This window comes from Lithobates pipiens, unplaced genomic scaffold (genome assembly GCF_037356315.1).
Source record: "Lithobates pipiens isolate NorthernLeopardFrog02 unplaced genomic scaffold, aLitPip1_a1.2 Scaffold_18, whole genome shotgun sequence".
NCBI classification, from domain to species: Eukaryota; Metazoa; Chordata; class Amphibia; order Anura; family Ranidae; genus Lithobates; species Lithobates pipiens.
Window position 1 is genome coordinate 24,992,820 of NW_027507758.1, and position 13,848 is coordinate 25,006,667.

A 13,848-nucleotide genomic window follows, 5' to 3' on the forward strand; every position below is an offset into this window, starting at 1 on the left:
AAGGGTAATATTCCTTTAAATTTTGTACCTGGGGGGTGTCTATAGTATGCCTGTGAAGGGGCGCATGTTTCCCGTGCTTAGAACTGTCCCTGCACAAAGTGTAATTTCTGCAGAAAAAAAAGTCCTTTAAAATCACTCGCGGCTATAATGAATTGTCGGCTCCCGTAATAAAGAGAACACTCATTGAAAGTCATTGATAAAAAAAAAAGCTTGGGGTTCCCCCAAATTCAATTACCAGGCCCTTCAGGTCTGGTATGAATATTAAGGGGAACCCCGTCAAATAAAAAAAAAAATTGATGTGGGGTTCCCCCTAAAAATCCATACCAGACCCTTTATCCGAGCACGCAACATGGCAGGCCGCAGGAAAAGAGGGGGGACGAGAGAGTGTCCCCCCCTCCTGAACCGTACCAGGCCACATGCCCTCAACATTGGGAAGATGCTTTGAGGGTCTGTAACCCCTCAAAGCACCGTGTCCCCATGTTGATGGGGACAAGGGCCTCATCTCCGCAACCCTGGCCGGTGGTTGTGGGGGTCTGCGGGTGGGGGGCTTATCAGAATCTGGAAGCCCCCTTTAACAAGGGGACCCCCAGATCCTGCCCCCCCCTATTTGAAATGGTAAGGAGGTACAAAAGTACTCCTACCATTTCACAAAGAAAGTGTAAAAAATTGTTAAATAAGAAAAACACACTTTTGAAAAATTCCTTTATTAAAAATAAAAATAAAAAGATTCCAGCGGTGGTAATCCACTCTTGCTATCCAGCGACGGATGATCATCTCTTCGGGGTCCAGCTATGGCTGATCTGATCCAGCGACGGGTGATCTCTCCCTCCAGTCCAGCGCAGCCCAGTCCATCCATGCATCCTCTGTCTCCACTGTCGGAGACACTTTAGATTTCTCCCATAGACTTGTACATGGTGTTCCCGGCTTTTTGAATTTGTCGCGAACACCCCAATTTGTTCACTGTTCGCCGAACAGGTAATGTTCGAGTCGAACATGAGTTTGACTCAAACTCAAAGCTCATCCCTAGTCACACCCCTCCAGCCTGTGTCTTTAAATAAAAGGGAGGTGAAACCTCCGCTAATCTACATGTAATATCCCACCCCCATTGCGTATAGCTGGTTAGTGGGCATGGAGGGAGGGAGGGAGGGAGTGGGCTGTCATTTACTACTGTGTATATGCCCACTCACATGTGTGACTCTATAGACACAGGGGCTGCTCAGATGTGATAGGGAGGCAATTCTCAGCATAGATACTCACTGAAAACTGAGCATGTGCAGAGTTGCCACCACAGCTGCAAAATTCCTAGCTGAATTGGGGACATGAACAGAAGGGGGAGATAGAGAACAGCATCTTGTAGCGACGGAGTGAGTATGAACAGCAGTTAATACACCATTAATGATGTGGGTTTAGTGACACTAAGGTTCAATCTAAAAATTCCTTTGGGACACAACTAGAAATTTCCAACTATACTGAGAAGGCTCTTTAACAGAAATGGTGGTGGATTCTCCATGGTGGATCTGGGCTGCCCATCACAGATTTTATCCCAGGCAAAAAGGAGGAAACAGAGGCAACATATTCGGTAGTATTTACTATTAATGTAGACTTGAAACAACACAAACATTTTCACTTTCTTCTCCGCACTACTTAATGTGTTTTCGAGGTGAGATCACTTGGATCTTCTGCGTAATTCGTGCAGAAAGAAAATAAAAAAAACCTTTGATTTCCCAATGAATTGGCAGGTATGGATGCACCGTAGGTAGCAATTAGCACACAGTGAGGAGCCTTTGCTTAATGGACCTTGAGGAACATGTTGGAGCAACCTACGCAGGTTCTAAAATTATTCCTGCTGGAACTGAGAAGTCTCCAGTTATTTATGTTTGAATGCTAAATGCAGTCCTCATAAACTCCTTATTAAAATATCAGTAGAAAAGTATTGTTTTTAAAAATGAGTAGATTTATTTTGTATGAAAAAAATGGTACAAACACAATAGGCAAAACAGAAGTTTAACGGATGATCCCGTTTTTTTTTTCAAATTCAGCTACAAATGAGAAGGAAACAGCTTCAAAGGATCCTGAAATATTGAAAATTGTACTTACAATATCAGCACAGGGTCACCAATCTAAAAAGGGTTAGTTCACCAATCTCCAAAAAATCCCCCATGTCTTCCAGTCTCCCCAGCACATTACATACCACTGCTCCAAAAAATCACCCATGTATTCCAGTCTCCCCAGCACATTACATACCACTCCTCCAAAAAATCACCCATGTATTCCAATCTCCCCAGCTCATCACATACCACTCCTCCAAAAAATCACCCATGTCTTCCAGCCTCCCCAGCACATTACATACCCCTCCTCCAAAAAATCACCCATGTATTCCAGCCTCCCCAGCTCATTACATACCACTCCTCCAAAAAATCACCCATGTCTTCCAGCCTCCCCAGCACATTACATACCCCTCCTCCAAAAAATCACCCATGTATTCCAGCCTCCCCAGCACATTACATACCACACCTCCAAAAAATCCCCCATGTCTTCCAGCCTCCCCAGCACATTACATACCACTTTTCCCAAAAATCCCCCATGTACGCCAATATCCCCAGCACTATACATACCACTCCTCCACACATTTCCCATGTATTCCAGCATCCCCAGCAAATTACATACCACTCCTCCACACATCACCCATTTATCCCAGCCTCCCCAGCAAATTGGAATACATGGGTGATTTTTGGAGGAGTGGTAAGTAATTTGCAAATTACATACCACTCCTCCAAAAAAAATCCACCAAGTATTCCAATATCCCCAGCACATTACATACCACTTTTCCAAAAAATCCCCCATGAATTCCAATATTCGCAGCACTATACATACCTCTCCTCCAAAAACATCCACCATGTATTCCAATATCCCCAGCACATTACATACCACTTCTACAAAAAAATCCCCCATGTATTCCAGCATCCCCAGTAAATTATATACCACTCCTCCAAAAATCACCCATGTATTCCAGCATCCCCAGCAAATTATATACCACTCCTCCAAAAATCTCCCATGTCTTCCAGCATCCCCAGCTCATACCACTCCTCCAAAAATCACCCATGTATTCCAGCATCCCCAGCACATTACATACCACTCCTCCAAAAATCTCCCATGTCTTCCAGCATCCCCAGCAAATTATATACCACTCCTCCAAAAATTACCCATGTATTCCAGCATCCCCAGCAAATTATATACCACTCCTCCACAAATCCCCAATGTATTCCAGCATCCCCATCAAATCACATACCACTCCTCCAAAAATCTCCCATGTCTTCCAGCATCCCCAGCTCATACCACTCCTCCAAAAAATCCCCCATATAGTCCAACCTCCCCAGCACATTACATACCACTCCTCCAAAAATCTCCCATGTATTCCAGTATCCCCAGCACATTACATACCACTCCTCCAAAAAAGCCCCCATGTATTCCAGTATCCCCAGCACATAACATACCACTTCTCCAAAAAGCCCCCATGTATTCCAGTATCCCCAGCACATTACATACCACTTCTCCAAAAAATCCCCCATGTATTCCAATATCCCCAGCACTATACATACCTCTCCTCCAAAAAAATCCACCATGTATTCCAATATCCCGGCACTATATATACCTCTCCTTCAAAAAAATCCCCCATGTATTCCAATATCCCCGGCACTATATATACCTCTCCTTCAAAAAAATCCCCCATGTATTCCAGTATCCCCAGCACATTACATACCACTCCTCCAAAAAATCCCCCATATATTCCAGTATCCCCAGCACTATACATACCACTTCTCCAAAAAATGCCTCATGTACTGTATTGTAGCATTCTCAGTACATTTCATACCACTTCTTTAAAAAATCCCCCATGTGCTCCAGCAATCCCAGCACATTACATACCACTCCTCCAAAAACTCTTGATTTTATCCCCGATCCATACAATAGGTCATGTGCAGCCTGTCCAAAAAACTTCTTAGCAGCTGACCCCCTATTAAGGGAGGATAAGCTGGGTGTTTGCAGTATTCTATGATGAGCTCATTCATTAGGAAGCCAGCTGCATGTATTTAAAACACCACCCCCACAATATCTGATTAATCTTCACAATCTTCAGTTGCAACATGCTCCTAAAACCAGTATAATATATTTTATATATATATATACATATACATATATATATATATATATATATATATATATATACACACACACACCAATAATTTGGTTTATTCCCCTCTGTTTTCACCTGGTGATCTGGCCCATAACACACATCCTTAGATGTGCTGGCAGATTTGAACACACTACTTTGGAAGGCTGACCGAGATTCTTGTAGTTTCAGTGATGTAATTTCAGTGCCTTTGTTTGAAACTTGAAGATTAATTTCTCCACAATACCTATGGCTACAGAGGTGACTGAAGATGTGTTTTAAAGTGTTTTTACTGAATAAACTATAAGCTAAGAGTTATTTCTCTGCAAGGGAGAAGAGGTCCATTACCTTAGGACAATAGCAAAAAACTGAGGACTCATGGAGGGGTGCAGGGAAACAGGGGAGGCACCCCAGAGGGGGTGTTTCCATGAAAGCTTTGCCAGTGCCAAATCACCTGACAGTATGAGCGTATAACCCAGGGTCCAAGAATACTATGCCTATGTCCTGTGCTATACAATTACGATATGTACATACTTTAGTGTACGTGGTCTGGTCATAGGTTCGTAGGTGGAACCTGACTTAATCCTCCCCAAGATCTACATCTATACTGAATGAGCTGTACCTTGCATGTCCCTGCAGAACTGTTGCTGCCAGGCTATACTGCCTTGACATGGTGATCCAGGGCAGCACAGTGGCTTAGTGGTAAGCACCTATACCTTGCAGCACTGAGTCCTTGGTTTGAATCTCGGCTAGGACAATATCTGCATGAGTTTCCTATGAGAATTCACCTTTCCTCCCATATTACAAAGACATAATGGCAGGTTAATTGGATCCTGTATAAATTAGCCCCAGTACGTGTGTACACATTGGCTGTGCACATGTGTTATCAAAATCTGCATGCTAGTTCCAGGCCTAGCAAATAGGAAGAGTTGAGGAAAGGCCTGGTGATCTACCATGTAAAATATTCACCAAGAAAATTATATGGAAAAAGGCTTTTCAAGTGTATCAGACATGGTGCCCAGGGAACTGGCACATAGAATCAGACAATCAGATACGACAAAATTTATAAACACCATATTGACAAAAGTATTGGGACACCTGCCTTTACATGTACATGAACTTTAATGGCACCCCAGTCTTAGTCCATAGGGTTCAATATTGAGTTGGCCCACCCTTTGCAGCTATAACAGCTTCAACTCTTCTGGGAAGGCCGTCCGCAAGGTTTAGGAGTGTGTCTATGGGAATGTTTGACCATTCTTCTAGAAGCGCATTTGGGAGGTCAAGCACTGATGTTGGACAAGAAGGCCTGGCTTACAGTTTCCACTCTAATTCATCCCAAAGGTGTTCTATCGGGTTGAGGTCAGGGCTCAGTGCATGCCAATCAAGTTCCTCCACCCCAAACTCGCTCATCCATGTCTTTGTGGACCTTCCTTTGTGCACTGGTCCAAATAATTTGGTGGAGGGGGGATTATGGTGTGGGGTTGTTTTTCAGGGGTTGGGCTTGGCCCCTTAGTTCCAGTAAAGGGAACTCTTAAGGCATCAGCATACCAAGACATTTTGGACAATTTCATTCTCCCAACATTGTGAAAACAGTTTGGGGATGGCCCCTTCCTGTTCCAACATGACTGCGCACCAGTGCACAAAGCAAGGTCCATAAAGACATGGATGAGCGAGTTTGGAGTGGAGGAATTTGACTGGCCTGCACAGAGTCTTGACCTCAACCCGACAGACCAACTTTGGGATGAATTAGAGTGGAGACAGTGAGCCAGGTCTTCTTGTCCAACATCAGTGCCTGACCTCACAAATGGGCTTCTGGATGAATGGTCAAACATTCCCATAGACACACTCCTAAACCTTGTGGATGGCCCTCCCAGAAGAGTTCAAGCTGTTATAGCTGCAAAGGGTGGGCCAACTCAATATTGAACCCTACGTACGATGACTGGGATGCCACTAAAGTTCATGTGCTTGTAAAGACAGGTGTCCCAATACTTTTGGGAATATAATATAATATATATATATATATATATATATATATTTATATATTAATGCATATGGTAATCCATATAAAAAAAGTTACAAAAGTGTCAATGATGTAACTTCTGTGTATATTTATGGCTACTCCATATCATAAAGGTTTGGCTGCCTCTTAAGTTCCCTTTTTCCTTTCTAATCGTTTTTTTTTTTAAATACTGTATATTCATCACGAAAATTCTACCTACATATAGAGAAGAAAACACACTTACCTTTTGATGAGAGGCAGCTATTTGGCTCATATTTCTCAATTAGCTGCTGAACTTGCGCTTGTTTCAATGGTGGATAGAGAATTTCATTTAGCCGTGGATCCCGCTGTTTTAGGTTAATGAATTCTGCCATCTGGTCAACTGTGAGGTATGGTATACTTTTTGTTCCGCTGAAAAATAACATGTATTTTTGTCTTACTTCAAAGATCAATAATGTGGATGACAAATTAAAATGAATCCAAGAAACACAATCTGACATTCAGAATATCCTTACATGAACCAGTCACATCATGAAGTTGTTCAAATTAACAATGTGATGTCTAGAAGAGCCTTTGTTAATCCTCAGACTGATCTCTTTGTGTCTGGTGAACATCTTGATCCCTTCAATTAATTTCTGCCTTGACTCTGAGTGAGCCATGGACTCTCCCACCATTCAACACCCACTGTAAGCCCTTGTACACACGGTCGGAGATTCCGACGGAATGTGTCCGATCGGACCGTTTTGTCGGATATTCCGACTGTGTGTGGTCTCCATTGGACTGTTTCCGTCGGGAATATCCGACAGACCAAATTTTCCAACTTGTTGGTAAAATTTTCAGACGAAATGCTCCGATCGGACATACTCCGATCATGTGTAGAGAATTCCGATCGGACAAAGTGCCACGCATGCTCAGATCAAATTCCTACACCAAAGCTATTGGCTACTAGCCTTAACGTAGTCCCGTCGTAATGAAATAACGTCATCAAGTTCTGCACGATCGGATTTCCCGACAACTTCGTCCGACCGTGTGTATACAACAGTTTCGGACAAAATTCGACGGATTTGGTTGTCGGAATCTCCGACCGTGTGTACAAGGGCTTAGAGTCTTTAATGGCCACTGGACCTGCAAAATATGGATTAAAGGATGCACTTCCAGGTACGATAAAGTGACTTGCTTTTGGGGTATTATTTGTTTGAACAGTTCCATCTAATACAACAGGATGGCCTATATATTAGCTTAAATGCCACCATGTACATTAGACAATTTAACAAATACCGGTAATTTAACTTGGGCCTTTTTAGGCACTGTTAACCTTTAAAATCTATACTTCTGATTTATTAATCACAAGATATGATATGGGTTATATGAGAATTCTAAAGACGAGGAGGAAAAGCTTTAAATATAATAACATTTATTAAAAGTAGTTGAAAGTCTAGCTAACACACAAATCTCTATCTATGGTCTTACCTCAAGGAAGAAAATATTAGGTTGAAATATAATATTTACATGCAGGAATACAAAGTATATTCTCTAAGACAGTATATTTAGTCACAAGCATACAAGCATATTTAGTTACAAGCAACACCTTTAACCATAATTACCCATCCTTACAAACGTCCCACTCTGATGACCGGGTTCCCAAAAAGAGACTGTTACCTCCCCTTTGCTCGGAATATATCCCCTTCATGCTGATGCCCCATAGGCTGCCTTAACTCAAGCATGATTGGAGGGCTTACTACAAAAGTCGGCCCCCTTTCATGCAAATCCTTGTGAGTATTCTGGGAAAAAGATTTAATTGGATTTCCCCAGGAACTTAGCAATTGATTATGGTTGCCTCCCTTCATTGCATACCCCAGCATGGGGTCCTTTGAAGTGAGTAGGTGTAGAAAAATGGAATTTGTTCTCCATGGTTGGAGTCTCGGCCCCGCATTGTCTGCTCTTAACAAGCACCTGGGTGGAGGCATTTTACCTGGCTTTCATAGATGCCAGCCAAATTAGATCTATTTCTAATTACAATATTTTACAGATATTAATGAAGATTTCACATAAACTCATAAGGCAACAGCACTCTGATAAGGCATCAAATACAAGGCAATATTACATTACATCAGCCATTAAAACCATGTATTATGGTCAGGAGTCAGGCCCACCAGTTTGCTATGGACCCACAGGACAGGTATACTATTAGATCATCACCAGACCTGATGGTGTGGATGGATTTTCTCGGGATCGCCCCACTAGGAGATGAGCAACCCGGGGTCCAGTAGCAGAAATAGTAGGTAGTAATTAAGCAGAAGCATAGTCAGTAAACAAGCCAGAGCTCTGGAACAAGTGGTGGCAGGTTGGGATCAAGTAGAAGTGTAGTCAAGAAATAAATCAAATGTTGGTAATGCGCAGTAGCGAGGATGCAGATGGCAGCAGGAGTGACAAGAGCAATAAATTGCCTGGAGAAAACACCATAATCTGGCAGATAGGAAGTGCAAAGGTATGGCTTAAATAGGAAGTTCATGGGAGGAGCAAAGGGTTCAAGGTTCAAGAGAAACAAGACACAAGGCTAGGTTGTCGAAGGAATCAGCCATCATCTCAAGTGGCTCAGCAATACTGTGAGACTCAGCAGAGGTTGCAGGTATTCCGGGTCCTGGCACCATCCCTCATCTCAGGACCCAGGAAGACCCAACCGACCCACACAAAGTCAGCACAGAACACAAGAACCTGGGGACTGGTTGGATGCAGCTACCTAAATACTTTTTTTTTAACACACAAGGATCAGGCTTCTTTATGTTTGGTAGGCCATTTTGATATGGCTGTGTTATGCACTGGTGTTGCAGTGGCTCTCTAACATGCTGAGGTTCTTGTGGCCTGCGTTGCCTTCATGTGGGATGGTTGAGGCTTTTGCTGGGTTCTTTTTTTTTTTTTTAATTAAGACTGTATAGGCACACATCTATAAATATATAAATTCTATAGTAAAGATTTCTTACAATTCTGCGAATATGTGGTCTATCTCAGGTCGAGGACATATATTGTTTATGAAGGCATGGTAAACATCTGGCGTGAAGTCATCTTGAGGAACTGAATCACTCTGTGAAGTAAATAGGAGGAAATTAAAATTTAAATCCATTTAGTTTCAACATATGGAAAGCAATTTCCTAAAAATGCTGATCCAGTGAATGTATATTTGCAGACTCAAAAAAATTAGGATGTTTGTACTCACCATAAAATCCTTTCTTTGAGTTCATTGAGGGACCATGGAAGGCATTCACCTTTAGTTTTTTTGCTCATGTTCAAACCTCCTGTAGTATAACTTGAAGATAAATGAACTCCAGTGTCCCTCAATGGGCCAAAAAGCAAATTTGACTTTTGGACTCATCATAAAATCCATTTTCTTGGAGTCTTGATGGACAGATCAAGTTACTCACCTTTGTGTTTTACTGCTGCCTACAGGAGGATTGGCAAAAAAATGAAGGTGAACGACTTCTAGTGCCCCTTAATGGACAAGAAAGTTGGAAAGAAGTTTCCTATTTATACATTTCCTTTTCGATGGATGCTTGAAAATGTTAAAGTGGAAGTAAACTCCCCTATCATTTTCATCCACGGAAGCTGCCATCTTTGCCTCTGTTTAATCTTCAGCTGCCACAGTGCTGCACATGTGATCCGTTATGACACCAGCCATTGGGTGGTTTGACAGTTTGGTTGAGAGCACAGCCAATGTGCAGTTAGCATTCCCGGCATGCCATTTTTTTTTAAACTGTTTAAATCGATGGGTTTACTTCCACTTTAACTGGTGTTGTAGCTGGGTAAAAGAATGCCCCCCCCCTAGTTTGTCACCTTCACAATAGAGCTGTGCAATGATCAGTGAAAATGACTTTGTACCAACCAATCAGAATCTTTGTTTCATGTTCAGACCTGGACTGCAGGAACAGCAGGTGGAATCCAATTGGTTTCTACAGGAAACAATACATTTTTCTTATACCAACCTCATAATTAGCGCTTGTGAAAATCCTCGGACACATAAGATTAGAGATGTTTTCCACGTATTTATATTGGATATATTTTTTAAAAGGACTCCAGATTAAACTGTATTTATAGACCAAACATTTTTTTTCGTTTTGGATGGAATTCAGAATGGCTAAAACCCATCAGTTTTTTTTTTTTTTTTCCATTTTTAAGATTTATTCAATTTGGGAGATTTCCATTCACTCAACAGAAAATTAAAGAATGTATCTCCAACGTAAGGGAAATGTATCTATTATAGACAACTGTGACTGGAACATGTGCCGCTACTCGAAATTCTCCTACCGCCTCCTTATGGTGACAACTTTAACATGTTGGAAACTATGCACATCATCAGGAATGTTTGAATGCACATTTAGCATGTTTTTATCTTTGTTGAATTTTTGCCTTCAATGCATTTTTTTTTTTTTTCGTTTTTTTTTTTGTATACTTTTTTCAACACATTTCTAGCACACATCCAAACAATGTATTTACCAGAAAAAAACTATACACTATTTAGTCAGCCAACGTTTTTCTTAGTGAAGGCCCAGGGCAGTGATCTCTCTGAGGCCTAGGGGGCAGTGATGTCTCTGAGGCCTAGGGCAGATGCAGCTCTTTGCTTGCCTTTATCTGGCTCATGGGTCACAATTCCTCCCTACTATTGTTTCCACTGATACCAACAAGGGGGAAATATTCCTTCCGCTAAAACCTACAATGTGGCACTACTAACTACTCCTTTCTCTAAAACCAATGATGGGGCATTATTCTTTCCATTAAAACCAATGATGGGGCACTATTCCTTGCACTAAAGCCAATGAAAGGAACTATTCCTTCCATCAAAACGAATGATGGGAACAATTCCTTCCACTAAAAACATTGGTAGGAACTATTCCTATCAATAAAACCAACGACTGGAAACTATTTCTCCCACTAAAACCAGTGAGGGCCACTATTCCTCCCACTAAAACCAATGATGAGACACTATTTCTTACACTAAAACCAATGATGGGGCACAATTCCTTCCACTAAAACCAGTGATAGGAACTATTTCTTCGACTAAAACCAATGATGGGGCACAATTCCTTACACTAAAACCATTGGCAGGATCTATTCCTCCCACTAAAACCAATGACTGGATGCTATTTCTCCCACTGAAACCAATGACTGGCCACTATTCCCCCACTAAAACCAATGATGGGACACTATTTCTCCCACTAAAACCAATTATGGAGCATTATTCTTCCCACTAAAACCAATGATGGGACACTATTCCTCCCACTGATATCAATGATAGGAACAATTTCTTCCACTAAAACCAATGATGGGGCACTATTCCTCCCACTAAAACCAATGATGTGGCACTATTCCTCCCACTAAAACCAATGATGGGGCACTATTCCTCCCATTAAAACCAATGATGGGGCACTATTCCTCCCACTGATGCCAATGATGAGGCACTATTCCAGAGAATTATCGAAAAGCAATCTTCAAAGCCAAAAAGGACCACTTCTCATATACAATCTCAACGACCGCAAACCAACCACAGGAACTGTTTAAACTGGTTAATCAATCAATGAATCCGGTGTGCCTAGAACCCCCAGAAAGCGAATCCCAGGATTACTGTGACAAACTGTCGGATTTTTTCATAGATAAAGTCAAAACCATCAGGGAAACAATTTGTCAGAAGAAAACATCCAACCTCAGCCAGCAAATACATAAAGAGGATGTCCGCACCAACATACCGCAACCGCCAAAATTTTCACTATCCCCAATTACCGTAGACACCGCAAAAAGCATCATTAATAAACTGCGTGACAGTACCTCACCAATTGACATCATCCCCACAAAACAACTGAAAGAATGCTCCGACATCGTGGCTCCAACCATAACCCACCTCATAAACCGATCATTCCACGAAGGGATTGTTCCCAGCATCCTCAAACAAGGCATCGTCAAACCTCTACTCAAGAAACCAAACCTGGACCCTCAGGATCCAAACAACCGTAGGCCGATTACAAGCCTCAACACCATTTCTAAGATCATGGAGAAAGCTGTAGTACATCAGCTACAACTTCACCTGGATACTCACAAACTCCTGGACCCGCTGCAATCAGGCTTCCGCCCGGGTCATGGAACAGAAACAACTCTCCTCAAGATTTGGGATGACGCCCTCGAAGCAGCAGATGACGGAGAGCCGTGTCTCCTCGTACTGCTAGACCTAAGTGCAGCGTTTGATACAGTAGATCACAATACTCTACTCGTCCGCCTCACAGAAGTAGCCGGAGTCCAAGACATAGATCTCCAATGGTTCGCGTCCTTCCTAGGAAATCGGTCACAGACAGTGAAACTAGGAAAATTCCTCTCCAAAACTCGGGCAGTCACCTGCGGAGTCCCTCAAGGCTCTCCGTTGTCACCCGTTCTCTTCAACATTTACATTCGCCCACTCCTTCAAATCATCAGATGCTCAGATCTCTGCTTCCACTCTTACGCTGACGACACGCAACTTTATTTCCGGATCAATGGAAAAAAAGATCACCAACAACAACTTGAAAACTGCCTCCAATCAATAGAGGACTGGATGAGCACCAACTCCCTCCAGCTGAACCAATCAAAGACAGAGCTTCTTATCTTACACCCAAATCATAAGCCCGCAACCAAAACCTCTTGGTCTCCACCAACCGTCTTTGGGCAGACTATCTCCCCAAAGACCAAAGCGAAGAGTCTCGGGGTTATTTTAGACGCACAAATGTCAATGGATGCGCAAATAGGATCTGTAGTCAGTCGATCTCACCATCTGCTGCGAATGCTTCGCAGACCTTTTATCCCAAAGAATGACAAAGCAGTGGTAGTTGGAACAATCATTAATTCACGACTGGACTACGCAAACTCGCTTTACATAGGATTACCACAATATCAACTTGCGCGATTACAACTGATCCAAAACACGGCGGCAAGGCTGATAACAGGAAAAAAACCCTGGGAATCCATTTCTCCTTCACTGAGGAGCTTACATTGGCTAACCGTAAAAAATCGGATCACGTTCAAGACCCTTTGCCTCACCCACAAATGCGTGCATAGAGAAGCTCCGCAATACCTAATGGAGAAAATAAATCATTACACACCAAACCGCAGTCTTCGATCAGCCAACAAAAACCTCCTCCTCGTGCCCAAAGCCCGGTATAAATCCAAGGGTGATCGGAGATTCGCTGTCCAAGGGCCTCGGCTATGGAATGCTCTACCAATCAACATCCGCCTGGAAGAAAATCACCTGGCTTTTAGGAAAAAACTCAAGACCTTCCTCTTTTAGCAGATGATCAAAGCTCGCCACAGCGTCTAGAGGCGATTCAGTTCGCATTGTGCGCTATATAAGTATTTCATTCATTCATTCATTCATTCCTCCCACTGATGCCAATGATGAGGCATTGTTTACTGCCACTGACGCAGGAGTATTTTCTACTCCCACTGGCCACAGTCCAGCCCTCCTAAAGCCTCAAGGACAGTAAGCTGTCGCGCATCCCAATGTCCCTGCCTCCAGTGCTGCTTCGTCTCAACTCCTGTGTGCTCTGTTACCCGTGAAACCTGTGTCCTGATCTCTGTGTTGACCCGGCTTGTTTTGACCATCCCTTGAACTCCACCTGCATTGACCTTGGCTTGTCCTGTGACCCTTCTACTGCCTTCTCCCTTGGAT

The 13,848-nt window shown here is 42.6% G+C and overlaps 1 protein-coding gene across 1 annotated transcript in view; it reads right to left on the minus strand.

Annotated features, from left to right (window-relative positions):
- The window catches only part of PLCB1 (phospholipase C beta 1), a 957,098-nt gene that overhangs the window by 358,196 nt on the left and 585,054 nt on the right, over positions 1 to 13,848 (minus strand). The window contains exons 8-9 of the mRNA XM_077485489.1: positions 9,149 to 9,249; positions 6,412 to 6,578 (exon numbers count right to left, since the gene is read on the minus strand). Of these exons, the coding sequence (XP_077341615.1) occupies positions 6,412 to 6,578; positions 9,149 to 9,249 (268 nt within the window). The remainder of the gene's footprint in view (positions 1 to 6,411; positions 6,579 to 9,148; positions 9,250 to 13,848) is intronic.